Source organism: Desmodus rotundus, chromosome 2 (genome assembly GCF_022682495.2).
Source record: "Desmodus rotundus isolate HL8 chromosome 2, HLdesRot8A.1, whole genome shotgun sequence".
NCBI classification, from domain to species: domain Eukaryota; kingdom Metazoa; phylum Chordata; class Mammalia; order Chiroptera; family Phyllostomidae; genus Desmodus; species Desmodus rotundus.
In genome coordinates, this window is record NC_071388.1 from 206,628,026 (window position 1) to 206,654,344 (window position 26,319).

At 54.7% G+C, this 26,319-nt stretch overlaps 1 protein-coding gene across 2 annotated transcripts in view; it reads right to left on the bottom strand.

Annotated features, from left to right (window-relative positions):
• The window catches only part of IQCA1 (IQ motif containing with AAA domain 1), a 108,204-nt gene that overhangs the window by 68,490 nt on the left and 13,395 nt on the right, over positions 1 to 26,319 (bottom strand). For both annotated transcript variants that reach the window (XM_053919247.1, XM_053919246.1), the window contains 2 exons: positions 24,708 to 24,779; positions 12,724 to 12,929 (listed from right to left, as the gene is read on the bottom strand). In XM_053919247.1, the coding sequence (XP_053775222.1) occupies positions 12,724 to 12,929; positions 24,708 to 24,779 (278 nt within the window). The remainder of the gene's footprint in view (positions 1 to 12,723; positions 12,930 to 24,707; positions 24,780 to 26,319) is intronic.

Here is a 26,319-nt window from a genome sequence, read left to right on the forward strand (position 1 = left end):
GAACCAAAATGGTCATATTGCTTTTAATGAGGTGTGAATGCCCCTACCGATTGGCCTTTTGTGTGTCCGGGAACAAACACCTGCAATCTCGTGTGGCACCACTTGGAAGTCTCCGTGTTCCCTGAACCACAGTGGAGCGGAAGTGAGCACACGCCTGCAGCCTCCCTTCTCCCAGGTCCCCAGAAGGGAAACAGGACGCACACAGGGACCGTGCTGGGAGTGAAGCTGTGGAGGTGGGTCTCCCGAAGGCTGGGCTCCCTGTGGAGGATGCACCCAGGGCGGGGTCCCAGCACCTGCTGTGGCCAGGGAGGTGTCCCCAGTGATCGAGCCCAAGGCCCGCCCATGGTCACGGGACAGCGGGCCCAGACTCGCCTCCCAGACCTGCCTCGGGCGTTTGCAGGAAGGCTCTTGCTCTCTGTATTTTGGACTGTGAGGCAGCTGGTTCTCTGCTCCTGGTATTCACAGTAGCCTGGATCTCCGCTCCCTGGATGGGGGCAGGACCTGTATCTTGTCTGTCACCCACAGAATACAGCAGGACAAGGGGCTGCCGCTCGTCTGATTCTGTTTTGTACAGCTGTAGCTTGCACCTGCTCCTAGACTCCCTGGCTGGCTTGGATGAAGCCAGCTGCCACAGTGAGAAGCCCACCTGGAGGGGGCGGGAGGAGCCCTGGCCAATGCCAGCAAGGCGCTGAGGTCTCAGGGACTGCACGCAGCCGTCAGCCGTGGGAGTGTGGGAGCAGCGGAGTCCCAGCCCTGGCCCACACCTGTGTAGCCGGGGAACTCTCATTGGAGGACCCGTTGGGAGGCGCTCCCCCCCTGCCCACGGAAACTGTGTAGTCACCAGTGGGTGTTGTCTGAAGCCACCAGCTTGGTGGTGATGCTGTTACTCAGCAACAGGTAGCAAATACTCTGCCCTCGCCCTGAAAGCAGACTTTGGGGAGCAGGGTGGGACAGGGCGAGGAGTTAGGTGGCCACAGGGCCCAGGCCGGGGCTGCGGAGGCTCCCAGCCAGACCCAGGCATAGGTGAAGACGCCGCAGGAAAAGAGGGCGGCTGTGGGGTATATTTTGAAGGTGGAGCTAATGGCATTTTCTCACAGACTGGGGGCTGGGCTGAGACCGGGAGGGTGGGCTCACCGTTCACGGGGGAGCGAAAGGCTGTGTGTGGAGCAGTGGGAGGGGCCGAGATGCCAGCTCAGTGCTGGCCCCGGGGAGCCCGAGATGTGCCCCAGACACCTGAAAGGGGACACTAACTGCACGGCTGGGGATCCAGCGGTCTGGACTGGGGGTTCACCTTGGGGAGTCAACGGTGTGATGGCGTTGGCAGCGTGCGCCCCCGTGAGATTACCATGGCGACAGAGGAGGCCTGGGAGGTAGGAGAGATGCGCCTCAGCTGAGTCGAGCTCTGAGCAGCTGGCGGCCTCGAGGCCGGCTCCACCACCCGCAGCCCACCTGGGACTTGGCACGGCTAAGCTCACAGCCCGGCAAGCACACTGTCCACTGGGGGTCCAGTGATAAAACCTTCCAATAAGGCTATAGGTGCAGCATGGAAGCATTAGGGAGGCTACATGTGTAATACAAATAGTATTTTGCTGGAAATGAAGCAACCTGGGGCTCCTGCCGCTAAGTAGTGGTGCAATTTGAATAAACTGCTCCCTGCAGTGGGGACCTGGCTAGTTCCCCTCTGCCACGTGGTGCAGGGGAACAAGGCTGACTCACCCAGTTATTAAAAAGCACGTATTGTGTGCCCACCAACCAATTTCCAGGGTGCTTTCAGCTCCAGGAACTCCATGATTTCACGTGACAAAGGCCCGAGGGGAGGGGCGGTGCCCATGTCTCAGAATCCATTCAACGATTCGTGTTCCCGCACCTCCTTATGAAAGTGCAGGCAACTCAGCCACCTGCCTTTCGGTCTTCTCCTTGAGGAAGCTCGAGGGGAAAAACCCGGCGCTCCCTGCTTTCGGTGAGCACACGGGAGACAGAGAGCATTTGGCCAAGTTGGGGCCTATTAAAAATTTATGCATATTGTCCCAAATTCTCGCGCCAGCACGAGAATGAGCAGCTCTGGTCTGCAGTGATTTAGGAGGCGGAACCGCTAACACGATCCATTTCCCCCCCGAGATCTGACACTGAGCTTCGACAGGTCCCACCGTTTCAGATGCGCGGGACGGAGATTTATCTGCGTTTCATCAAGTATGAAAAATATACGGTCGGAGGGGTTTCCGGCCGGTACCCCCCAAGTCACCCAGTCACCTCTGTGCATGTCAGCGGGCTCATAAATTTCTCTGGCGTTCTAAAGCAAGCAGCTCGTGCCATGCACAGAAGCCGCCAGAAGTGTCACTTGCTGCCTATAAATTCACTGACACCCCATGAAGGCAATTGGCTGCACATGGCCCTCGTTACCAGAGCCCGCGCTCCTCAGAGCAGACGGGAGCGAGGGGCGTGCAGCGCGGGGCGCTTCCCAGTGCCTCTCACAAAGTCTGACGGAACCGGGGGCGTCCCTACTTGGTAGCCGGGCAGGGCGTGCAGCTATCACTCAAGACAGGGGCCTCCTCCTTGATGTGAAGGCACGGTCTCTGCTCCTGCTGAGTCCTCAGGACCCCCCTGCCCACCCCTCTCCGCTTTTATCTTATTGAAAGGGACAGCAGATTACCGAGGACACAGTCGACGGTTTTGATTTTGGGTACCCTTCTGCTGAGAAAATGGTACACCTTCCTTGTTTTTCACCTTTCTGTCTTAAACCTGTATTGGAATAGGAAAGTGAGGGCCCAGGCAAGGGCATCGCTTTGGGAAGGAATGGGAAGATTTTCCCATGCAAGCCACTGCCAGCCGTTTCTCCGTGCGTATTCAGTTCAAAACTCCAGGGACGACTCATCCAGCAGCCTTCCCGATTGGGGGAGGGGCCACACCCCTTCCTGACCCAAGAATCCAGCGAGCTTAGGAAAGAGAAGGGAACATGTGAGCTGGCAACATGTTCAGAGAGGTGCTACTTTAAAAAATAAATCACCTTTTATAAACTGCAACACAGTGAAGTGTAGAAAAGGGCAGTTACAGGCATAAAGCTGACCTCAAAGATCCTCGGACCTCACTCGCTCAAGCCGCAAATATGTATTTCTGAGACACCAAGACTCCGCAATTTCTGCTGGACACAACACATACGTGTCGACATATGTCACCACATGACACAGAAATTCAGAGTGTCCTAAAATAAACTGGAAGGCTTCACACACAAAGAAGAATCTATCCTCTGTCACAGCCCATTCAGTACCGCACCGGCGACAGCTGCGAGGTCTGCCGACTCTCCCCGCTACGGCGGCTGCAGCCGAGGCAGCAGGGTGACATGGGGTTTCATTCTCCCGCGGTGATCGCCACTCCGGAGGGTGACTCCCTGCACGTGCCGCGCCCTGGGAGGCGTGCACAGGGCGGCGGCCTCTAGCCCACGGACGCTGCAAGGGCGATCCCAGGCCTGGCACCTGCCCCTGCCCGGAGCTCCCCAGAATTCACGCTCCACTGCCATCGCGCTGGCAAAAAAGCAAGCGTGGACAAGCAGGACTCCGTCAACTAGAAAGCTTCTCACTCACCAAGGAAACAACGGAATAAAAAGGCAATCTACAGAACGGGAGATGGTATTTGCAAACCAGACATGTGATAAAGGGTTAACATCCACAATAAAGGAGGAACCCCTACAACTGGATGCCAAAACAAAATAACCTGAAAAAATAACCTGATTTAAAGAACAGGCAAAGTAACCAAATAGACACTTCTCTAAAGAAGACACCCGGGGGGCCAGCGGGTACATGAACAGGCACTCACCACCACTAACCGTCAGGGAAATGCACGCCAACCCACCGCGAGACACCGCCTCTCCGCTGCTGACACGGCCGTCGCCGCAGACAGGAGTCAGCAGGTGCTGGTGAGGACGTGGCCGCTGGAGCCGTGGATGGGCGCAGACGGGCCCAGTTATTATGGAGACGGCACAAAGGCGCCTCGTAAAAGCGATCACTGAACTACTGTAAGGTCCAGCAACCCCCCCGCTGGGCGTCCACCCAAAGGAAATAAAATCAGGGTTGCGAAGAGTTAAACGCCCACTGTAACATCACAGAAACAGTATCTGGTGGCCTCGGCGCCTGCTCCTGGCCCAGAGCTCCCGAAACCCCGGGAATTCCCTAAGTGGCAGGAGCACAAGGAGCTCCTCTTGGTCCTTGACCCTGGTTCCTGACACAGGGCTCCGGAATGCCCTGGAATTTCCTGAGGACAGGAGTGCCATTTGCTCTGTGATGCCAGGCTTGGGGGGCTCCTGCGTGGGGGCTGGTCGCAGGAAGACTGAGCCAGCATTAGAATCTGGAAATCCCGGCCTCACCCTCTGTTCTCCAGAAAGGCGAGAAGGGGTGGAAATTGAGTTAATGACCAATCACGGCTCCATGAGGGAGCCTCCATATGAACTCCCGAAGTACGGGAGTGGAGAGGTCGTGGGTGGGCGAGCATGTGGAGGTGCTGGGCAAGGGGTGTGCCCAAGTGGGCGTGCCAGCTCCACCCCCCCCCCCCCACCCCCGGGCCTTGCCCTCCGCATCTCTTCCATCTGCCTGTTCATCCGCATCCTTTCTCACACCTTGTATAACAGACCAGTGAACGCGTTTCCCCAGTTCTGTGAGACATTTTAGCAAATCATCAAACCTGAGGGGGTTGGAGAAGCCCTGACTTGGAAAGCCAGCCAATCCGAAGCTCAGGAGACAGACGGAATCTGTGCTGGCGTCTGGAGTGGGGGCCGTCTTGTGGGACGGAGCCCTTACCTGTGGGGCTCTGAAGCCATCTCCGAGTAGCACGAGAGCTCTGGTGCCTTACGGGCACCTAGCTGGCGTCACAGAGCTGCTGGACATGTGAGTGTGACAGTAGTGTGTGCGGGTTGAGGAGAAGCAAAGGAAAGTGAGTGTTTTCTGCGACACACCCCATGTTCACTGACACATGAGTCACAGCGGCGAGACACGGAAAGCCCCTAAGCACTGGAGGACAGATACAGGGACGTGGTATACATGCAGTATACACACGCAACAGAATGCCATTGGCCACAGAAAGGAGGAAATCTCGCCTTTGCGACAACATGGGTGAACCCGGAGGACATCATGTGGAGAGAAAGAAGCCGGGCCCAGAAGGACAGACGTGAGGGACCTAAGACACCCAGACTCACAGTGGCAGAGCGCACAGGGTCACTGCCGGGGCGAGCAGGGCAGCCGGTCTCAGCCGTCCAGAGGGCCGAGTCCACACGGCGCGGGCCCGCCGCCAGGAATACCGTGGTGCGCACGTGAGCATGTGCCGAGCGGCAGACCCCGGGGTGGGGGCTCTTTAGGGTGCACACAAAACAGTAACTGGGAAAGGCAGCAGCAGGTAATTAGACTCATGCAGCCTCTCAGGTCCCCTGAGACTGCCGAAAGTGAACTCGTGGGGCCGGGGCCGGGCCGGAACTCGGTGTCTCCCGGGCTTTCCAGCGGCTCCTGTTTGCGCTCCTGGCTGAGACGCTCAAGGCCGGGCTCTTCGGTGGCTCTCCACCTGCTGTACCTCGGAGCCCAGGCCCGGTACAGGGCTCAGAGAGGACCAGAGGGGGAATCCCTGCCCGGCCCCCCAAAGGCTTGCCGTTGCAAGGGAAGGACAGAGGCCCAGGGTGGGGACCGGCAGAGGCCAGTGTCGCCTGGAGCGTTCACGGGCCACAGAAGGGGAATGTGTCCACTGCGTCTGCAGATGAGCCCCCGGGCCTGTCCGTCAACAGGACCTGGCGCCTGGATAAATAAACCCCCAGAGCCCAGAGCTGCTGGGTGTTCTTAACTCGATTGACCGTGACGACTGACATCAAACCACTCGATTTCACGGGGGTCCGCACCTGTCCCTGAGGCTGCGGTGGCAATGCCGGGGCCTTGGGTTCTCACCCCCCCCACCTTATGCCCCCCATTCATTCCCCACCAAGGCGCCGGGCAGAAAAAAGTGATTCGCCTTCTCAGCTGAGTGACCTGCACGCGTTCGTGTCTCCGCCACAGCCCACAGCTGCTTCTGAGAGCGGACTGGAAACATCGTTACGCGAGGGGTTCGAAATAATGAGCCCCTCACGTGCCCCCCAGGTGTGCCCACCCCCTCTCCCCACCCTCTGAAACTTTCTTCATCCTGAAAGTAATTCGCAGAAAACTTGGAACATGAAAGAAACGAACAAACAGAGCCATGGCCCCACTACCCGGAGACGGCTATTGTGAACCTTCCGCGGGCTCCTTTTGATGTCCTTACAAGTCCTCCGAGAGAACAATTCTGAGCCTTCCCCCGAGACCCAATTCCGGTTTCACACAATGCTCACGTTTCAGAAAGTCTCCAGTCCCCCGTGAGGCTTTATTTCTGCTGGTAACTACCCAAGTTTTTAGCCAAGTTACCTGACTTCCCTCAGTCCACCTTGTCGTCTATAAAATAATTGGGCAAGCCCGTGCTCTCAACTCCCATCATCCTCCTGTCTCCCTTCCTTTCATCTGCGCAGAACCATCCCCCAGCTCTGCGTGCAGGGCTCGGAAGCAGGAAGAGAGGAGGAGTCGGGGACAAGGAGAGCCCCAGGTTCCCGGGTCACAGCTAAGGAGCCTTGGCCTTGGCAACCGCCCCCTTTCCCCACAGCATGACCGGAATCACTCACTGCACCCTGGGGCCAGGGACCCACGGGACAAGGTTTCTGCGGCTGCCACGCTGAGAACGAGATGTGCTGTGTGAGCATTGTGGCTTTGGGAACCGAGACCCGCGTCTGCTTCCCAGCCCTGCCTCTCGTGAGCCACGCACCCGAGAAAACCTTACTCAACCCTTCTAAGCCTTGGCACCCCCGCAGGGCATCCGAGGGAGGCGCCTGGCACAGTTTCCCCTGTGGCAGCAGCGGGGAGGGACACAGCATCGGAAGACAGGCCGTGTCTGAAGAGCGGACAGCAATGGAGGCCGGGCAGGCCCGGGGTCCAGGAGAGACCGGCGCAGCACCCCCCGCGTGCGCAGGAGACTGGCACTTCCCCAGGACAGCAGGAAACCCTGGCGCTGTTCCTCACTCCACACGCACCACTCACCTTCGCCAACTGCTGCCCCGCGCCCGGGGCCTGCTGGGCACCCCCGCCCCCCGGACCAGCTCTTGAGGCCCTCCCCAGAAGTCCTGGGGAGGCCAGACTGGCCTAACCTGGGGGCAGGGGTGAGACAGGGAGTCTGTAGCCCCCCCGGGCCAACCTACCCTGAGATGAAAAGGCTCGACTTGCAGAACTGTACACAAAGGGTACATGTGACTGCACTTAAATTACGTCTTCATTTCAAAAATGAAGAAACAAAATAAAACACGACATTCCAAGACCTCCTCCAGGAAGAATGTCCGCTTGCAGGCGATCTGCGGGCGTGTCGCCGCCTGCCCTGGGGCCGGAGCACATTCCAGCAGTCTGTATTCCTCTGCCTGCCCCGCTGTTATCCCACAGCCCCGCCCTGCCCCCAGCCAGCCCGTCCTCCGCAGCATTTTCAAGAGACACTCGCAGTTGTGAAGGGAAGGGCCCCAGAGCCAGGACTGACCTGCAGGTTGCACGTGGCCTGTGCCGCCCCTTGTTCAGAAGGCTTTGTAAGTATCACTCTGTATCACCCCATGGGAGGTAGGTGCTCCTAATACCTCGTTCTGAGACGAGGCGATGGAGGTGCAGGTGGGTGAAGCAGCTGGTTCCAGGTCCCGCAGCGAGTGCTCCAGCCCGGCCCCCGACCCGGCAGCCTGGCTTCAAGGCCCCTCCGTGTGGGTGAGAGACTCAGTGTCACTTTTCCTCACGGGAAGCAGGACAGACAGCACGAGACGAAAAGGCAGAGCATCTGACCCGCCAGCCAGCGGGCCCCTCACCGCCCTGCTGGTGGGCTGCGTGCTGGCTGAGACGTGGAACGGGGCCCCTTCATCCCCATCACTTCCAACCCTTAGGAGCACACGGTTCAAAGGGGCCTGCTGAAGCAGGGATGCCTCGGGCCAGGCCCCGAGCTCTCGTGCTGTCTGGGGACGGCACTCTCTCTGGGCGGAAGGACGAGCGGGACGTCTGGCATGGGTCCCAAGAGGTAAGTGACAAGACGCAGGTGGGAGAGATGGCCTGTGACATCCCACACAGGACAGCCTGCAAAGGCTGAAGGTCGAGGAGCAACCCTGGTTTTCCGAGCTGACAGCCACCCAGGGGCACTGATGCCTGTGAGGGAACCGAGGAAGAGGCTGGCACCTGCGCAGTGACAAGAGCCCACCCACCGCGCAGCAGACTGGCTGTGGGCAGGGACCTCCGGGGCTTCAGGTTCTCCCCTGTCACCCCAAGGGGTTGGGGAAGTCACTCCTGGTTGATATTTTTTCTTTCCTTTCTTTCTTTCTTTCATTTCTGTCTATCCACCTATCTATTTTTAAATTGTTTTTAATTTATTGGGGTAACATTAAATCCTACATCACCCACATGTTGCATCAACATGCACTGACCCCTCGGCCCTCTTGTCCTCCCCCTCCCCCCTCCCCTTTCCTCACCCCCTTCTGCTGTCTGTGATAATACTTGAAAGCGAAGCTTATCGATGGATCTTGGAACTTAAAGGGCAGTTTATAACGTGTCCCAAGCAACTGAAGCAAGACAAGACATCTCTGAAAACCAAGTGTCCTCTGAGTGAGCTGTCCACCGTGGTCACTGCTGACATGTGGCTCTCTGCACTTCAATTAAATAAAGGAAAATTAAGAACACAATCTTCAGTGTCCCTAAGCACTTTGCAGTGTTCAGCACTACTGGGAAGCGTGACTCGAGGCCGTTTCCACCCCTCCGGAGTCCTGTCCCGGAGCGCTGGCCTGGAGCGACGCGAGCTCCGTGTGTGGTCCTTCACTGCAGACTCCCCGGTGAACGACGGGGAGGGGAGCCGCGCTTGTATCATAGGGCTGTCGAGGGAGGAAGTGGGCTGAATGACTGTCCCCAAATGTTGGGTCCCAGCCTCTGGAGGCTGTCACCATTCTCTTACACGGAGAAGGGGGTCTTTGCCACACACAGGGAGATGATCCTGGGTCATCTGGGTGTCACCGTGAGTGTGACCATGAGTGTCCTCAAATGAGAGGGGCAGAGGGAGGCCGACACACGGGCAGGAGAGGGCCACGTAACCCCCTAGGCTGGAGGGACGTGGCCGCAAGCCAAGGAGGCGGGCCACCTCCCTGAGCTGGAAGGGGTGAGGAACACTCTGCCCTCCGGAGCTTCGGGGGGGTGTACAATCCTGCTGACACCCCCACTGCAGACTTTTGACTTCAGGACGGGGAGGAAATCAGTTTCTCTGGGTTTCAGCCGGCAGGTGTGTGGTATTCGTTACAGCAGCAACAGCAGACTCATGCAAGGGTGAAATGGGCGTGCAGAGCCCCCAGAATTCCTGGCACAGGACAAGTGCTCGATCAACGTTAGCTGTTACGATGACTTTAAATTAGCACACACCTAACACTTCCAATCACCATAGTGGGTTAGTTTCAAGGCAGGCCGGGGATTGGTTACGGGCGACCAGCCCCCACGTTTGCGTTGGTACTCTGTGCAAATGAGGGGGCACTGAGGGTGAGGGACAGGAAGCTGGCGTCTGCCTGATGAACAGAGGCGCCCACAGCTGAAACCATGTCTCCAAGAGCTGACAGAAAGAGCTACTTCAAACAGATGAGCCTGTGGCAGGACAGCAAACCCAGCCGGCACTGTCCTGAGGTGCCAGGCCCTGGGTCACGAGGGCGAAGCACAGGGAGACACAGCAGAGGGTGGGTCTGAAGGTGACCCTCCCTGACAGCCTGCAGTCCCTCTGCTCCACAGCTGTGGGGGCAGGAGACGCCAGAGCGAGACTCCTGGGGCAGGAGAGCCCGTCAGCCCCATGTCCCCGTGCCTGTGGCCCCAGGAAAGTCCCAGGGAATCAACTGGAACTAACCTGAGAGCTGGGTTAGGTAACAGTGCCAACTACATAAAAATACCGAATTAATAGTAACAAAATAACATTTGGAGAAGAATCTCATTTAAACTAGGAAAACACCTACACCACGCATGCCCTCAACGGGAAGCCTACGGGCCCATGTCTCTGTCTGCACCGGCTCCTTTAGTCCCCGAAATGACGTGGCCGCAGGGGGCTGTGGTGGGGCTCAGAGCGGGGACACCCAGGGCACAGGCCGGCCAGGGCACGGGCAGTCGGAGAGCCCGGGCGGCGGGTTCTTAGTAACAGCTGGTGTTTCTCCTTCTGTTTCTTTCTCCCTCTCTCCAGCTTCCCTGCTGGCCAGTTACACAGCAAAGGGCAGTGATTACTGGGAAGCCGTCACGGCGACAATATGTCAGTCAAGCTTTGGTGTCAGCTGCGTGCGCACAAGTCCATGTCAGAGGTCACTTACAAAAAGCAAGCAGGTGAACGGCAGGGACACTCACAGAAGAAGAAATGCTATTAAAAAAAAAAACCCAAAAAACCCAAAGAGATCCTTCAGGCCTCTCCCATCCATAAAACAAATGCAAATTAAGAGTACGGAGAAGATAGCACCTTTGCTCATCAATCAACCGAAGATTAAAAAGACGAGGATTCACTAAGACCCATGCAACAGGGTGTTAACCCATCATTAAAAACTTCTGGAAAATATTTTAAGGACACAGGAAAACTCAATATTAAATTAAAAAAACTAGAAAACGACTTCATAGAACTGGAATTAACATGCACACGTGAGAGAAGACAACCTGAAGGAAATTCACCAAAACCCCACGTCGCCTCCTTTGCACACAAAGCTTAGAGATGGTTTGATGTTCTTTAAACGCCTCTGTGTGCTGAATGCCCTACAAGGTGCATGCGTTACTTGTAACTGGAAAAAAGACTCCCTTTAAAGTAATTTTAAAATCGACTTAAATAAAACAAATCTTAGCGTAACCCTTTTTGGCAAGTGTAAGTATTAATTAAAGGAGCGAAGGCCAAGCACCCCAAACCGTAGGAGAGTGTGTGAATCGTCACTTCTGGTCATTTCTTAGGTTGCCGTTCAGCACCCTGCTGGAATTCAGCCTGAGGGTGGATCGCGTTTCATGTTTTAAAAGACAATATTTGCTTTCTATTTGTTCTTGGTTTAAAAAAGCAAGGAGAAGGATATTATCAAAGTCAGCCAGATAAATGCAATCCCATTGGGAGGAAAAATTCGCCTCCACTTCCATGACTTCAAGAGAAGGGTCGCTGCATCTTCGTGAAAGGCGCCCGGCACGCCCACGGGCGCTGCCCTCTCCGGGCCCCCAGCGCTGGCTCGGGGACACCGCGGTGAGTGTTCTCACGGGTCTGGCCACCCAGGGCTGGATCTTCTTCAAAGGGAGCCCGGAGCCCAGGGCCTGGGGAGGGCGGCTCCCAGCTCCCCGGCCACACCTGGATCTGCCGCAGCCGCACCCCCACGACCCTCCCAGACCCTCAGGGAGAGAACGACGCCTGTCTCCCTGGTCTTTGATCGAAGATGCCTCCCCACCGAGTCACACTGGTAGTGCATTAATCTTTTAAAACATGAGTGTGCTTTAAAACTTTAAATGTTTATTTGGGAGTATCCCCAATTCATTGCTTGTCTTTCTTCTAGTGTGTTTTTAACTAGGCTTTTTGTTATAGAAATAACACTTATTGAAAAAGACTTCTAAGGCACAGAAGGACATAAAATATAGGGTCGCTTCGCTGCTCTCGCGTCCAGAGGTGGCCGTGCTGACGGTGTGTAGTGTCCATGCACACGCAAACATGCAGTCAATAAGGTAAATGGGTATGTGAACACATGTGCACATACGTGTGTGTGTGTACTTTCTGGATTGTAGCTTATTTGGGGTTACAACTGTACATAGTGCTTTCAACCTGGTTTTGTCACCTAAAAATAAATCGGACTTTAAAATGTCTGTGTAAAAGTGAAGAGTCGCTTGGAGCCCGATTTGGGGGACGCCCATCCTCTGAAGTCCCCGGAGAAGGGAGGAGAGCTCCTGACGGCAGAGGTTCGAGGACACAGGGCGTGTCACCCTCACTAACTGTGGAAATGAAGGTTTTAATTCTAGCCCTACAAGATTTAACGAGAAGACGCATTCGTTCAAAACCATGCCTTCCTACCTAAAGGTCCCCGCCTGCATATAACCACCCCGGCACACTTCCTCCGGGCACACTGTGTGATTGGGTAAGCGCCCGTAGCCCGCACGCTTCCCCGCACACACGTGGAGAGCACGCACCACTGTGTGCCCGGGCCGGCCCGTCCTCCGGGGCTTGTCGTTCAGGTGGGGGAGAGGCCACAGGAACAAGCCGACGTCACGCCATGGTAGGGACAACTGCCCGCACGCAGAGGTCTCCGTGCTCTGCATTCCCCAGCACCCTCGAGACATGGGAGGAGTCTCGTCCTCGCGTCCCAGAGGAGGAAACTGACCACAGAAACATGAGCGACTGCGCAGCGACACGGCTGATTCGCCTGACGTGTGCCTGCGGTCCGCCAGTCCATGTGCTTCAGTGCGGCCCACCCTCCCTGGAGGAGGTGTGGGGGCGGGGGCGAGGTCCCAGCCCACGGGGTCACAGAGCATTAAAGAAAAAGATACTAGCAACTTCATTACAAAAAGTTAGTTTCTGAACTCTCAGCCTTTTCCCTTTGCTAAAACGAAGCCCAAAACCCCACGAATATAAATCGATACGCTTCTGTGCTTGAGACACCCGAGTGCCCCGGTCCCTCGGGCGGAGACCGCCAGAGCCGGTCCCCATCTGCTTGCTCACCTGCACTCAATGAACCAGCGCCGGATCTGCTCTTGGAGGTTCTCCTTGATGTCCGCACCTTCTGTTAACTTCAGGTCATCCTTGATCGTGACCAGGGCTTCTCTGTAGTTGTTCTCATGCTTGCTCTGCACCTCGCTCCGCAGGCGGGCCACCCTTTCGGCCTGGATCACCGCGTCACTGACTTCATCAGACAGATGAGGCGGGTTCTGAAAACACGAGCAGAGAGGTTTGAGATCATGGCGGCTGCAAAGCTGGTGAGAGACGTTAGACACGAATGGATCACGGCCACGTCCTCAGTGGTGCCGTAGCAAAGGCCCAGGGCAGCACACACAGAACCCGGAGCTGGGTCGGGCGGGAACGTCTGGAGACGTGCGTCACTGCCTGGGTGAGGGGACACAGGGCCCGCTCCACACCATCTCCTGGGATCTGGGTCGGGGGTGCCAGTTAGCTTGAAAGATGCGTACTCATGCGTATTCAGTAAGCCTTTTCCACACCTTCTTGGTTGATGGGAGGGCCACGACTACGGAACAAGACAGCGTTTGAAGCAAGCCAAGAACTGGGGAAGAGGGTCTGAGGGCCCTGCTGTCAAGAAAAACGAAACCCAAGTCGGCTCTGGAAACATCTATCCCATTGCTAAGACCTCCAAAGACGACAATTCTCTGCTGACTCCAGACATCCCCTGAGATATACATCTCTCTGTTTGCTCTCCCCCCAAATCTGCCCATCAGCAAGTCAACAAACGCCTGGCTACTGAGTGCCAACCAAGCGCTGAGCACGTGCCCGGCACCGGGCAGGCAGCGGTGAGAGCAGATACAGACTGCTGTTGAGATGTGACTGCTGTCGAGAGCCCCGGGGAACGCAGAGGCGGGATGAGAGTGACGCACCGCACAGTCTGCAAGGATGGCCGACGGGTACTCTACAGTACAGCCAGTTGTGGGCGTGACCAGACAGGGCGAGGAGGGGCTTGGGGAGGGAAAACACGCCCAGGGCCCGGGCCGTGGTGCCAGGAATCACAGCTGGAGGGCTGGGAGGCACTGACCCTCGGCAGGCGGAGACCCTCGGCTGCAAGGAGCTCAGAGGTTCAGCCCAGGTCATTCAGCAAACGAGGGGCCACTTCAGGGGCGAGAGGGAGACGGCCCACGGGGGCTCCTGCAGTCCAGTGGGTACATTGTGAGGAATTCCCGAGCTAGTTGTTAAACAGCCATTTTGGGATGCGAAATTATATAAACTTGTAATTATTTGAAAAGTGAAAGTCATCAGCACTAAACACTTCACTTCCCGGTCGTTTTCACTGGATCGTACCGTTAACTAGGCTCTTGACGTCACCCGTGTCCCTCGCTCACCGTGTAACGGCGTGTGAGCACTATCCCCTTCCCCACGTCCATCACACCATGGGCTCAGCAGATGCTGCAAGTCAGGGCTTCACGTACCATTCTGATCATCTAGGCTTCAGTGACAGCAGAACGACAACACAGAGAAACGTGAAAACGTGCCCCGTCTGTATTGGTTACACTGAGCACAAAAAGTTGAGGAAATATCCTTCCAGTTCTGGAAACTGTCATCTGACTCAGCAAAGGAGCCCAACTTTAAAAAATGACGACCAAGGGAAGTCTCGGCAGTTTTCTGCTGCCTCGCTTTTATCTCGCTCATTAGCGTGAGTGGAAACCACCACCCCTGTCCACACTGGAGCTACCTTCGCTCACGAGACGCTCCCACTTATCAGGCAGACAACAGGCACCGGAGCTCAGTAACAACCACGGGGAGCGTCCCGGGAGAACGGGTGGCTGTGCGGAACTCGCGACAAAGAGGAGTGTGCGCTTTGTTAGTAGGAAAGTGCATGCGCCACCCTCACGTCCACGAGACGATACGTGCACACGATTTCCCAGAGCTCCATGGCTAGGCAGCATCAGCACAGCGCCGGGCACGCTGAAGGCTAGAACCTCGCCTCACTGTTCTGGAAGCTTCCCCCTCACTCCTTGGCCCTCTGCATCCTACCCACTGCCCACCTTCTGCCTTCCTTCCCAGAGGCCACATGGTGTGGAAGGGTCCAAGAGCCCACGGAATCCAGGACTGAGCTGACCTCCAAGGGTGTCTGCTGGACTGGAAGGAGCGAAGGAACTTTCTCATCCTGGAACAGGGAACAAAGGAGCAAGGGCCCTGAAGTGGCAAGGGAGCGTGGGCTGTGGGTGGCCGCGAGGTGAGCCAGGCCGGGCGGAAGAACTAGCGACTCCACTCATCCTTCATCCCCATCAGCGGTTCTGAATTTTTGAGGCTCAGAGACCAGACACAGCTCTGTCTGGTGAGAATGGGCTGGGTCCTGGCTCACGGAGAGGAAGAGCACACAGGGGAAGCAACGCCTTCATCCCGTCCTAGCGAGAGGCCAGACTGTTGACCTTGATCACCTGGCTTACGGGGCATCCACCAGGCTCCCCACTCTAACGTCGCCGTCCCCACCTCCCACCTGTACGCTGTCTTTGGATAGAAGTCACCACGCCCCTTCTACTTCCTTGGGGGTGGAGAGCCTGAAAGTATGTGCTTCTGCATCAAAGATTTGTCTCTTCTCCCTCATTTATTAATTGATTCAGTGATTTATTTGTATCAGTATGGACTCATGGATACTTCCTTTATACTTCAGGTTACAATCCAGTAGCACTTTATTCTTTTGTTGTTTAGACTGTCCCAGTTGAATAGCTGTGGTGGAGACTGTATGGCCTGTGAAGCCTAGAGTGATGATGAGGAAGATGAAGGAAGAGGAGGAGGAGGGGAGTAAGGGGAAGACAGGCTGGGGAGAGGGAGAAGCTGGAAAAAGGAATCAAAGACCCCAATGCAGGGACCCCTGCCTGCTGCCCTCCCCCCGCCCCCGTGCTTGCCCCTCCACAGAAATAATCTCCTAGCTCTTCCCACCATCCCGCACGCTCCCACCAGGCAGTGTGACCACCGTGTAAGGACATGGAGCCAGAAAGGCTAAGCCACTTTCCCAAGTGCAGGACACCACCCCCAGCTCATGTGACCCAGAGCCGCGCCCTGGGCTCTCGGGGCAGAAGGCCTGGGGTCAGTCTTGGCTGTGCCCCACACCCCCTATATGACTTCAGACGAGGCACCGGCTCTCTGAGGGCTCAGCTTCCTGCTCAGTAGGAGGGGGCAGCATCAGGCCATGGAAACTGGGGGAGCCTCCCAGGAAAGCCCTGTCTGGGGCCTGGCCCGGGGGAGTGCGCAGTGCCTGCCGGCACGGGGACAGTGTGACAGCGGTCACGGCCCAGTGGCACCAACGTCGATGCGGACGGAGCCCAGGGAAGCTAGGAAGCTGCCTGGTAAAGAAAACTCCAGGATGAGAGGAGAACATCAAAGTCCATTTCACAAGCTGTGAAACTAGCGTACGACCGAATTCAAGGCCTTGTTTACAGGGACCGAACTACACATTTAAATCAATTACTTGGGGAAAACCGAGATAATCTCCAAGACTCGATTCATGTCATATACTCAAATCAGTTCCAAATGGACGGGAGAGTTACACCGAACCAGCTCACACACAATCTCCGAGAAACCACCGGGAGCCCCTGGGGGTAATTTCTCAGCATGAAACCGCAGTCCAGATGCGGCTGGAATCCGGCATCCACTTAGTGACACGAAATCAAGTTAAAAAGATGAAAGAACAGCAGAGGTAAGGCCGTTTATCAAAACACGCCCGAGGAAGGCGAAGGCAGCCAGCCGAGGGTTTCAGGGTGGGGCAGTGAGGGGGCGTGGCCTCCATGACAGGGAAGCCCTCCAACAACTTCAGAAGTGAATCTGGAATGCGGACCACAGCATCATTTGAAGAACAATCTTAAAAACTACATCGCCTCACTGCATAGGTGCTCAAAGGCCTGCATAATTCATATTACGCATTTTGTGTCAAAATGAAGGGACAGGGATTTCTTCACTTAATCATTTAAAGAAGTATCCCGTTCTCCCGTGTCCTGGGTAATGTTTCTCATTCCTAGTGTCTGCGCCCTAAACGTACGAAATAGATGTTTCTAATTCTTGTGGAGATTTCTACCTAATTGCTCCAAGGACCACTTTAAAACGCATCGTTTTTGTGAATGTGTTACAATGGGTCTCTGCTACAAATGACCCAGATTCCTTCCTCTCTGATTAAAGCGTAAACTTGTTTTGAAGTCTTGCCTTAATGTTACGATTCTCTGTCGATGAATCACACGAATTGCTTCCACCCCGCAATTACGTCATTTCTTATGGTGATTTACAGCACATTTCTTCCATCAATGTACATACACAAAGCCTATCTCAGCTGGGCCCGTCCCCGTTTATCCCCGAAACTGAAGTAACGCATCAGTGATGGGCCCGCGTCCCACCGGATGCTCTGTCTACGAAGGGTTCCGCGGGCTTCCTGCTGCTTCCAAGGTCCCCGCGTGGCACTGGGAGACCTCCCAGCTCAAATCGGCCTTCCATCGCAAGCCCTCGGTGCCCACGTTCTTCCACGGGGGTTGTTTGCCCACGTCCACGTCCACCCCGGAGGTAGCAATGAGGCCGCGGCAATCACATCGGACAGCTGAGGCCTCGGAGGGGCATAACTTGCCCGAGGCACTCAGCGTGAGCGATGGAGCCGGCGAGAAGCTTCCCCACTCCTTCGGTTCCAAGTTCCCCCGCTGCCTCACGCTGTGCGGTCGATGTGCATGTGTTTTTCTGATATGGACTCTGTCCCGTTGCTTTTGGATGTCAAGGCCATTATCGGTGCGGGTCCTGTATTAATGGGCAGCTTCTCCTTGGGGCTAAAACATCTTTTCCTCTCTGGCAACTTTGGTCCTACGGAGTTCGAGTTTGGGAATTCGTCGTCGCGTAAACAGCAACCCATTTCAAAGTAAATTACGAATATTAAAGGGAAATAGAGAACATGATAACCTATGGTGTATTGCAATACATTAGCTGCAGAATTATGCATCTTAATGAAGGCTTCCCATGGGAATAAGCCGTTATATTTACAAGCTTCCCGCAGTTAATGACCCGGAGCCAGCAACGGCGCAACCTACGTCGAAGGCTAGGTCCTCTGTCAGCAAAAACATACATTTTAATAACTGATGTTGCTGAAAAACAGGACATAAGAGGACGCTTCCTGGGTTTGCAGGCAAATGGGACTCCATGGCCCATTACCTTCAAATGCTTAGCTAATGTTTCATGGGCTTTGTCTTTAAAAACCCACGTTTAAATTAGCTACATAAAATGGACATTTGTCCAAGTGAAAATCTGTTCATCAGTCGCAGATACACTTGCAAGTAAGTGATTTGATGAGGGCGACTTTCCCGAGGGGCTCATTGTCTTGGGGGGGGGGTCTCGCATCTTTATGATGCTTTGTTGTCCCTGGAGGCGAAGACCGCAGTGAGGGGCAGAGCGGCATCCAGTGGAGCGGACGACCGTCTTGCGGAATCTCTCGCTGTGGTCAACGCAGAGAGGACTGAGCACGGCGCCTCCGGGAACAGCGGGCGTCAGTGACCGTTGGGATGCTCCCAGGGCCCCGCGGTGCCCCTGGCTCTGACCTTGCCCGTGGAAGGCACGTCTCGTGATGCAGAGCGAACAGCTCTGCACTCGGTCCGTTTCAACGTCCCGTGCGTGTTCCTTCCTTTATGGCGACAACCCATTCTGTGTCACCATTTCATTGTAACGCCCGTGTATCTACACACCTGTGTTTACGCCAGCACGCCTCCGCATAGCGCCGCCGCCGGCGGACGTGGAGACGAGAATGCGTGGGGCCCAGAGCCGGGGCTCCTTGGCCCTCCGCTCGTGGAACAGTGAGGTTACAGCCCTATCAGAAGAGGCCACGATTTTAGGGGGTGCCAAACGACTGAAGATGAAAAATTTTCTAGTCCATTAAGCCTCATTTCTAAAAAATCTTCAGCAGTTTTAAAGTTCACGTAATTAGGAGCTTGGCTAGAACGGAGTCTGGTTGAGCTTATAATTAATTCGTGGTGGAAACTTAATCTGCTACTATTGTGTCCTCCTTTCTTTAAAAAGCTTTTTAAATACACACTTTGATGGTACTTGCAGTTTGCAAAGCACTATCCTAAGTGGTTTACTAACATTAACTAGTTTAGTTCTTGTAACAGCCTTACACATAGGCAGTATTATTATTTTTGCTTTAAATATGAGGAAACTGGTGCACAGAGAGGTCACGGAACTCACCCAGGGTCACACCGCCTGGAAGCAGCAGGCTGGGGCTGTGACCGGGGGCATCTGTCTCTAGAATCTCTGCTCGTGCCCTCTCATCTTTGCTGTGCCTCCCCAGTGACAGGTTTTTTACAGCTTAAAGCATCTTGTCGGGAAACGTTATTCCCCCGGTACCACGGATCTCGCTTTCAGAAACCTGTGCCTGTGAGGTCAGTAGTTGGCACCGGTCCGGCTAGCGCGGAGGCCGATGAGTCCCTCCCCCAGACACAGTTCCGCTGGGGCCCGGTTCCCAGACTTGCCAACGTCGTGACGGTAACCTTTCTGCCCTTGGTTAACTTCAGCAGGTCAAAAATGGCAATTTTTAAGTAAGCCTCTTTGGATCGTGAGTGGTGTGAACATCTACACCCACGATTACAAGCCGTTGGAAGAAAACTACCAGCTAACACTTGTGCAGCTCTCACTGCGTACCGAGTGCAAGACGGTTCCGAACGCTCTGCGGAGGTCGGTTTCTCCCACACGCAACACAAACCTGTGAGCCAGGGGCTGGGCCTCGTGGTGGGCTGGGTGGGGTCCAGTCGCCACCCGAGCTCGCCCAGCAGGGAGGTGGTGGGGCCGGACTTCACGGCCCCCACCACTCTGCACGCCGCTTTCCAGGGCTCTGGACTGGGCCCCCATCCGAGATAAACCAGGGCAGATGTCCTGTGTGAGGACGCAGGTATGGGAATCCCGGCATCAGGAGACAAGAGGGAGGGAATACTTTTCATCATTTACTTTCTGAGGACCGGGACACCTGGGACAAGAATGAAGCAAGATAACAGTAATAATAAAAAGAACTAATCAAACTAAAGTTCCTACATCACTAGATTGTAAAATTCCAATTAACAGAAAAGAAAAAAACAAACCAACCTGTGAATCTTCCTTTTTTCCCAAAACCTCTTGAGGTGGCCTTTTGAGTTCACAAAGACGGCTCAGTCCTCCCTGGAGCTCGGAGCCCCTGCTCAGCCCGTCTGAGGCCTGCACACCTGGCCAGGCTCACCGCCTGGCGCCGTCTGCGCACATTCCTGCTGCGGCACGCGGTGTGTGTGGTGTGTGGCCGGCACCCACGGCCCCCGGGACCCGCCGGGTCTCCCCCGGCAGCTGCACCAGGGATGCAGGCGGTGGGCTGCTCCAGCCCCCTGCTGATGGATCCGAATGGCAAAGGCCAAGATATTTTCTGTCTTGAAACCAGTGGCCGGCTTTGAAGTATTTCATGTTTTGTTACACAGAAAAGTTATCACACTTCTTGATAGCTTGCCATTGTAGGAAATCATTCAGTTGTCATGACAACACGCTGTAATCTTCCAAGATGATGAACTCAGCCACCATTCCTCAAAGGCATGTCATGCCTCCTGCTTTTTTAACGCTCTTCAAAATAGGCAGCACTAGCTGCTTTTGACAGGAGAAGCTGAGACTCAGAGGGTGGGAGGGTGTGTCGCTCCGAGTTCCCGAAGTGGCCCCCACGGCGGAGCCCAGCCGGGCCCCTCAGTCCTGGTTCTTCATGGATGTGGAGAGCAAACACCTCATTGCTGGGGGTGCAGAAGCACCCTCATTTCCAGGACACTGCCTCCCTCTGGGACAACTGGTGAATGGCTCTTTGGTATTTAAAATATAAAACAAATCTAAAACAAAGCAAAACAAAAAAACCCCAAATTATGGCAGCCCTTTTATTGAGAATAAATTTAGTTATAGAGACAACCACACATTTTGGAGCGGAGAGTAACAGCGAACACACACGGCTGGGCTGGACCATGTGGCTTTTGGTCGATATTCGTGTGGCCACATAGGGGCGCTCTGTTTGGGTTCTTCGCTCATCTTGGCTCTGGCAGCCCTTTCCAAGGGAGAGCCTGTGGGGGCTGAGGGTGCAGGAAGCCACCTTGGAGGGAGCCCTCCGGGGTGCCCAAGCTCCTACTGGGGTTATTTGTTAATAAGGAAGAAGTCTAATTTATTGACCAAAAATAATCTAGCGTACATCTTGTCTCCTGCTCGGGTCTGGGTGTGAGCAAGCAGGGTCTTGCCGTGCTTCGAGGGTTCTGTCGATGCGTTTCAAAGTGACAGCTCCTTCTCTGTAATAAGCATCCGGTGTTTATTACAATGCAAACACCGATGGCTTCAGGGTAACTCAGAATGTGCGATGGTGGGGACTGCGGGACAGCTGACTTCAAAGGGACCCACAGCACGACATGCACGGCATCCATTAGATTTCCTTCGGCCGGCCCGCCCCACTGGCGCCGCCAATTAAGACGGCCGTTCGTGGGTTTTCCAAGTGCTGTTTACTTTCCTCGGTCGGTTTTAGAATGTCAATAGTGAAGATGGCCACAGCAGAAAAACGGCGCGACAACAGTGAGAAAACATTCGGCCGGGAATTGAAGGCACAGTGAGGCCTCCTGCTCTAGTTCTGCTTTCAGTCGCTAAGCAGTCGCCCCCGGGAACACGCCGAGCTCCTCAAGCAGATTCGAAGACAGTTCTGGTCAGCCGTTTCCACAATGGCACGATAAACCAGAGGAGAGGATGGAAGACGACATTTCAAAACGAGGAGACAGTCTCTTAATTAGAGATAGAGGGGAAAATGCATTCAATTGGAAACACTTCTTGGATTTGGGGTAATGGGTTTTTATGGTTATCAGCCAGTGAACAGAAGATACCATTCTTTATAAATTGAATCCATACATCTCACGATGGTGTAAAATTTCAATAGGCCATGAATACTGAGAGAAAGTCACATTTAATAGAAAACAGACAAGTCACTCTATACTATCCAAACTCAGCATTGCTGAAAAATTAGTAGGCATATTTTTTATTAGAGCTGAGCAGAGAGAAATGACAAAGTAAAACAGAAAAGTCAAAATAAAAAACATGTAATTCTATCTTTATGTGTGGTATCAATGTAAGCTATTAAGACTTCAAGATAAAAAAATACTGTTTGGCCGTCCCCTAGGTTCCTGGCGTGTGAACACAGCAGACGGCCAGTAGACGCGGGCTGGGTTCAAGTACGTGGAGGTTGTTGAATTAAAGCAGCTGCTAACACCGGACTCCAAGTTCAATCTTTAAAGGAGAGACTTGGAGACAGCCACTGTTTTTACCATCACGTCTCACACCTGTGTGCTGCGCAAGGGCGGCGCGGAGAAGCAGCGCCGAGTGGCTCCCCGGCTGCCTCTGCGCAGACCCCGCACGGCGTGGAGGTCTTAGGAGAACACACCCATCGTATGCTATGGCCACTTACTTTTATCTTTAAATGTGTCGGGTTTTCCAGCTAATGAAGCAAAATTCAAACACTTTGGAAAACACAGACAATTAAGGACAAAAGAAAAAGATCTTCCCACGTCCCTACACTAAAAAATGAGCGCAGAACTGGGCGTGTTTCCTCCTTTGTTTGCACATGAGCGGATGTGTGCGTGTGTTTGGTTGACATATTTGACGTACAATTCTAAATTGTGTTTTCACTTAGCTGGGCATGTCATCGAGAGTGAGTCATGAGCACGTGTCCCTGACAGCGGCACGTTGCCAGGTGGATGGAGGCCCCACCGTGAGTCAGTTACCTGCATCGCTACTCTGAACAGGAGGCTTGCTCATCTCCAGCTTTCACTGTTAAAAAGAACACTCGGAAACTTCTGCGAACCTCCCACAGATCTCTATTTCTGACGACAGAGTCGGGGGTGACGGCTATGAAGACGGTAACGGCCTCGCGGCAGCTAGCTAGCCGTCGGGCAGAACGGCTGACCCATCCAGCGCACGGTGTGTGAGAGCGGGCGTGCGCCACGCGCCTGTCGGTGATCGGAACTGGGAAACGGGTGCAGCCTGCCCTCGCTCACCAGTTCCAACATGCTCCTTTTTCGGTTTAACGTGTCCGAAATGAGGGATGGATGCTTATTACCATCAAGGGTGGGTTTTGGCTTCTTTGACCCAGTGTTTTCTTTCTTCAGTGGTAAATAAAGATCACAATGTATCTTACAATTGGTAACATCTCAGATTCCAGGAAATAGTGTATCTCAATTGTTAAATTGCATTTTTGGGCCATTAGTGAACAGCGTGATTTATACAGGAATCATCTCAGTACACAGGTGAGGGTCCCGGTGAATTAAAAAACATTGATTGTGGTACAAACACAAAACAAAATTTATTAGCCACTTTTAAGTCCATAGCTCAGTCATGTTAAGTGTATTCACAACGTTGCGCAACAGGCTGTAGAGATTTTCCATTTTGCAGATCTGAAACTCTGTACCTGAGCAACACAGCCGCCCACCCCCTGCCCTCCAACCCCAGCGACCACCATTCCACTCTCTGTTTCTATAAGTTTGACTCCTTTAGAGTCACACAGCCTTTGTCTTTTTGTGACTGGCTTATTCCACCTGGCAGAACACTCTACAAGTTCATCCGTGTTGTAGCCTGTGTCAGGACTGCCTCCCTTTTCATGACTGAATAATATTCCACACCATGAATGAATGAATGAATAAATAAATAAATATATATATATATATATATATATATATATATATATATATATATATATATATATATATTTTAAATCCTAAAGACCCGTGACAACAGGCAGGGTTGTGACCCGTTTGGCTGTCCCAGCAGGCCCGAACTGGAAAACAAGAGGTGGGCCTGGTTCACGCCCACGTGCCTCGACTCACAGCTGTAACAGGCTCCATAGGCTTTCTTTCCTTTTCTTTCTAAATTGCTCTGTCCCTTAATGAGAGCTGAGCAGGTTGCCCAACTAGCCCCCCGAGGGGCCCTCTCGGACGGTGACGGGCATTGAAGAGTTGGCGGAGAAGACTCGAAAGCTGCCTTCCAGCGCCTGCAGGGCTGTCATGAGACAGGGGGACCAGACACACTCCGAGTTCCCACGGGGACAGAAGCCCAGCCAGTCTGTGGGAACTGTAGGGAGGCAACTGCGGGTGAATGACAGGCAGAAGCATCCACGGTGCTGCCCTGGGAAGGCAAAGGAGGGGTGCAGAGGGAGGGGACAGAGAACACACCCCAGCACACACAGAAACTCTAAGGTAGCCCCCAATTACTGCCACCTCCTGGTGCCCACACCCTCTGCCGCCTGGTGTGGGTGACCCTGTGACCCGCGTCTAACCAGCCAGTGAACAGGGCAAAGGTGAGGTGCGCCTCTTTTGTGGCCCTTCGCAGGACCTGGTAGGATGGCTCCTTGGCTGGCTTTGGTGGACAAGTTTGCACGTGGAGAGGCTCCCATGCTAACAATGGGCCAAAACCGAGGCCTCCACCCAATAGCCCCTGGGAGCTGAGCCCTGCCAATGACTGCACAAGCCTGGGAGTGGACCCTTCCCCTGCTGAGCTGAGGACGGGACCCCATGCCGGCCCACCCCTTATCTGTCAGACGCTGGGCAGAGGGCCCAGCCAAGCACAGCCTCCTGAGCTCGGCAACATGTGATCACAGGTACCAGCTGCCAAGTCGGTGGTGATTTGTTCCACGGCGGTGCCCAACTAATACACCCTTTCCACTCTGATTCGGTCACCGCCCCCCACACGGCAGCTCTGCCAGGGCGGCCTGTTCTCGTGACCACCGCCGACGGCCAACAGGGCAGCGAATCGTGAGCAGCTTGGGCCGTCCCCACCTTTGGGGGTGGGTCATGAGCACAGCGCTGCTCTCTCCGGTCCCCACCAGGCTTCCGCGCAGCAGAGCTGATGTCTCCCTGTGAGTCACCGGCCAGGCATTTTTCCCTCCTCCTTCCCTCCAGAACTGTCCAAGGAAGACTCAGGCCCTGCGGGGTCTACTGTCCTGGAGAAAAGCAGTCGCACATGGTGTGTAGACGAACACTCACCATCCCCAGGAACACCATCTCCTCTTCTCTCTCCAGCTCGGTTTTCCTGGATTGATGGAAACCTCGCCAAACCTGCAGACGAAGAAACGGTTACTTGTTTTGTACATAAGGAAGTAAACGCAAACATCGCCGTGACCACACTCTAACACATGAACTGTGCGCACCACCTGGCGTACCGCCTGTGTGGGCCAGGCTGATGGAGTCGTCTCCTTCTGGGGTCAGAGGCAACATTTCTGCAGGAAGAACGAATCCCAGCAATGGCCCATCCCGCTGTCTGAGGACGACATGCTTGGGGACACGGAAGTGGACCCTTGTCCCAGTGCCCCCATAGTGAACTGGGAGTCCTGGAGGCAGCCCTCCACCCAGGGACCAGACGGGACACACACTTGCCCAAGACCCTGGAGCAAACCTGCTGACCTGAACCCCACCACTGGCCCAGCGACAGCCTCACCCCCGTCAGGATGGCTGTCATCAAAAAGACAGGAGGTGACAAGGGCCGGCGAGGACGCAGAGAAAGAGGAACTCTTGTCACTGCCGGTGGGGATGGAAGTGGGTGCAGCCTCTATGGAAAACAGCACAGAGGTCACTAAAAACTTTTAAAAAAATAAACAGAATGATCACAGGGTCCAGGTTTTGGTCATTTATCCCACTTTTGGGTATTTATCAAAAGGAAATAAAATATCTCAAAGAGACAGCTGCACCCCATCTTCGCAGCAGTGCTCGGCCAAGGCGTGGGAGCACCCTCATGCTGTTGGCAGATGAGAGGAGAGAGCGGCCTCCACGGCAAGGAAATACCACTCAGCGTAAACAGGAGGAAACCCCGCCACTGGAGACCGCACGGGTGCACCCTGGGGCACTGTGCTCAGGGAAGTGAGTTGGAGCAGACGGACAGACAGACATGGTGTGATCCCACCAGTACGTCAGCTCTGAAGAGACCGGCCTACACGAACAGAGTAGATGGGCAGCTGCCAGGGGCCAGGGGCCAGGGACCAGGGAAACGGTGAAGATGGGCAAAGGGACTGACCCCAGGACGAGGCGGGGAAGTTCTGGGGGGCTAACAGGCAGCAGAGCGACTACAGTTCACGCCATTGCGTCGGATCCTTACACTCTGCCAGGAGAGGTCATCTGCAGGGAAAAACGGTAACTACGCCTACGTTACCGCGATACGTGTTTTACAATATATTCATGTGTCACATTAGGACACACCTTAAAACGTACACGACGTCACGCATCAAAGAAGTCTCAGTAAAGCTGGATGGAGGAAAAAAAAGAGGTGGCCTCTAATTCTCGTTAGTGAGATTCCCCTGCCTGGGTTTCTCCGAAAGAAACTTCCAGACTGCAAGGAGCACGGCGGTAGATGTAAGGGTGTCAAATCGCGGTTATAAAAGAAAAACTCCTGCAGTCGTGTGGGGAAACAGAACAAACCGGACCGCACAGCTCAGCTGGGACCTCCAGCGCTTGTGTCCAACCTCCTCTCTACGAAAAGACCCGTCTCGGGTCGGCCCCGCCCCCAGCCCCGCCCCGCCCCGCTGTATGCCCCGCCCCCTCGCTGCTGTTCAGACACAGCGAGCGACCGGCATCCTGACCTCCCTGCTCCACTTCACGTCCTTGT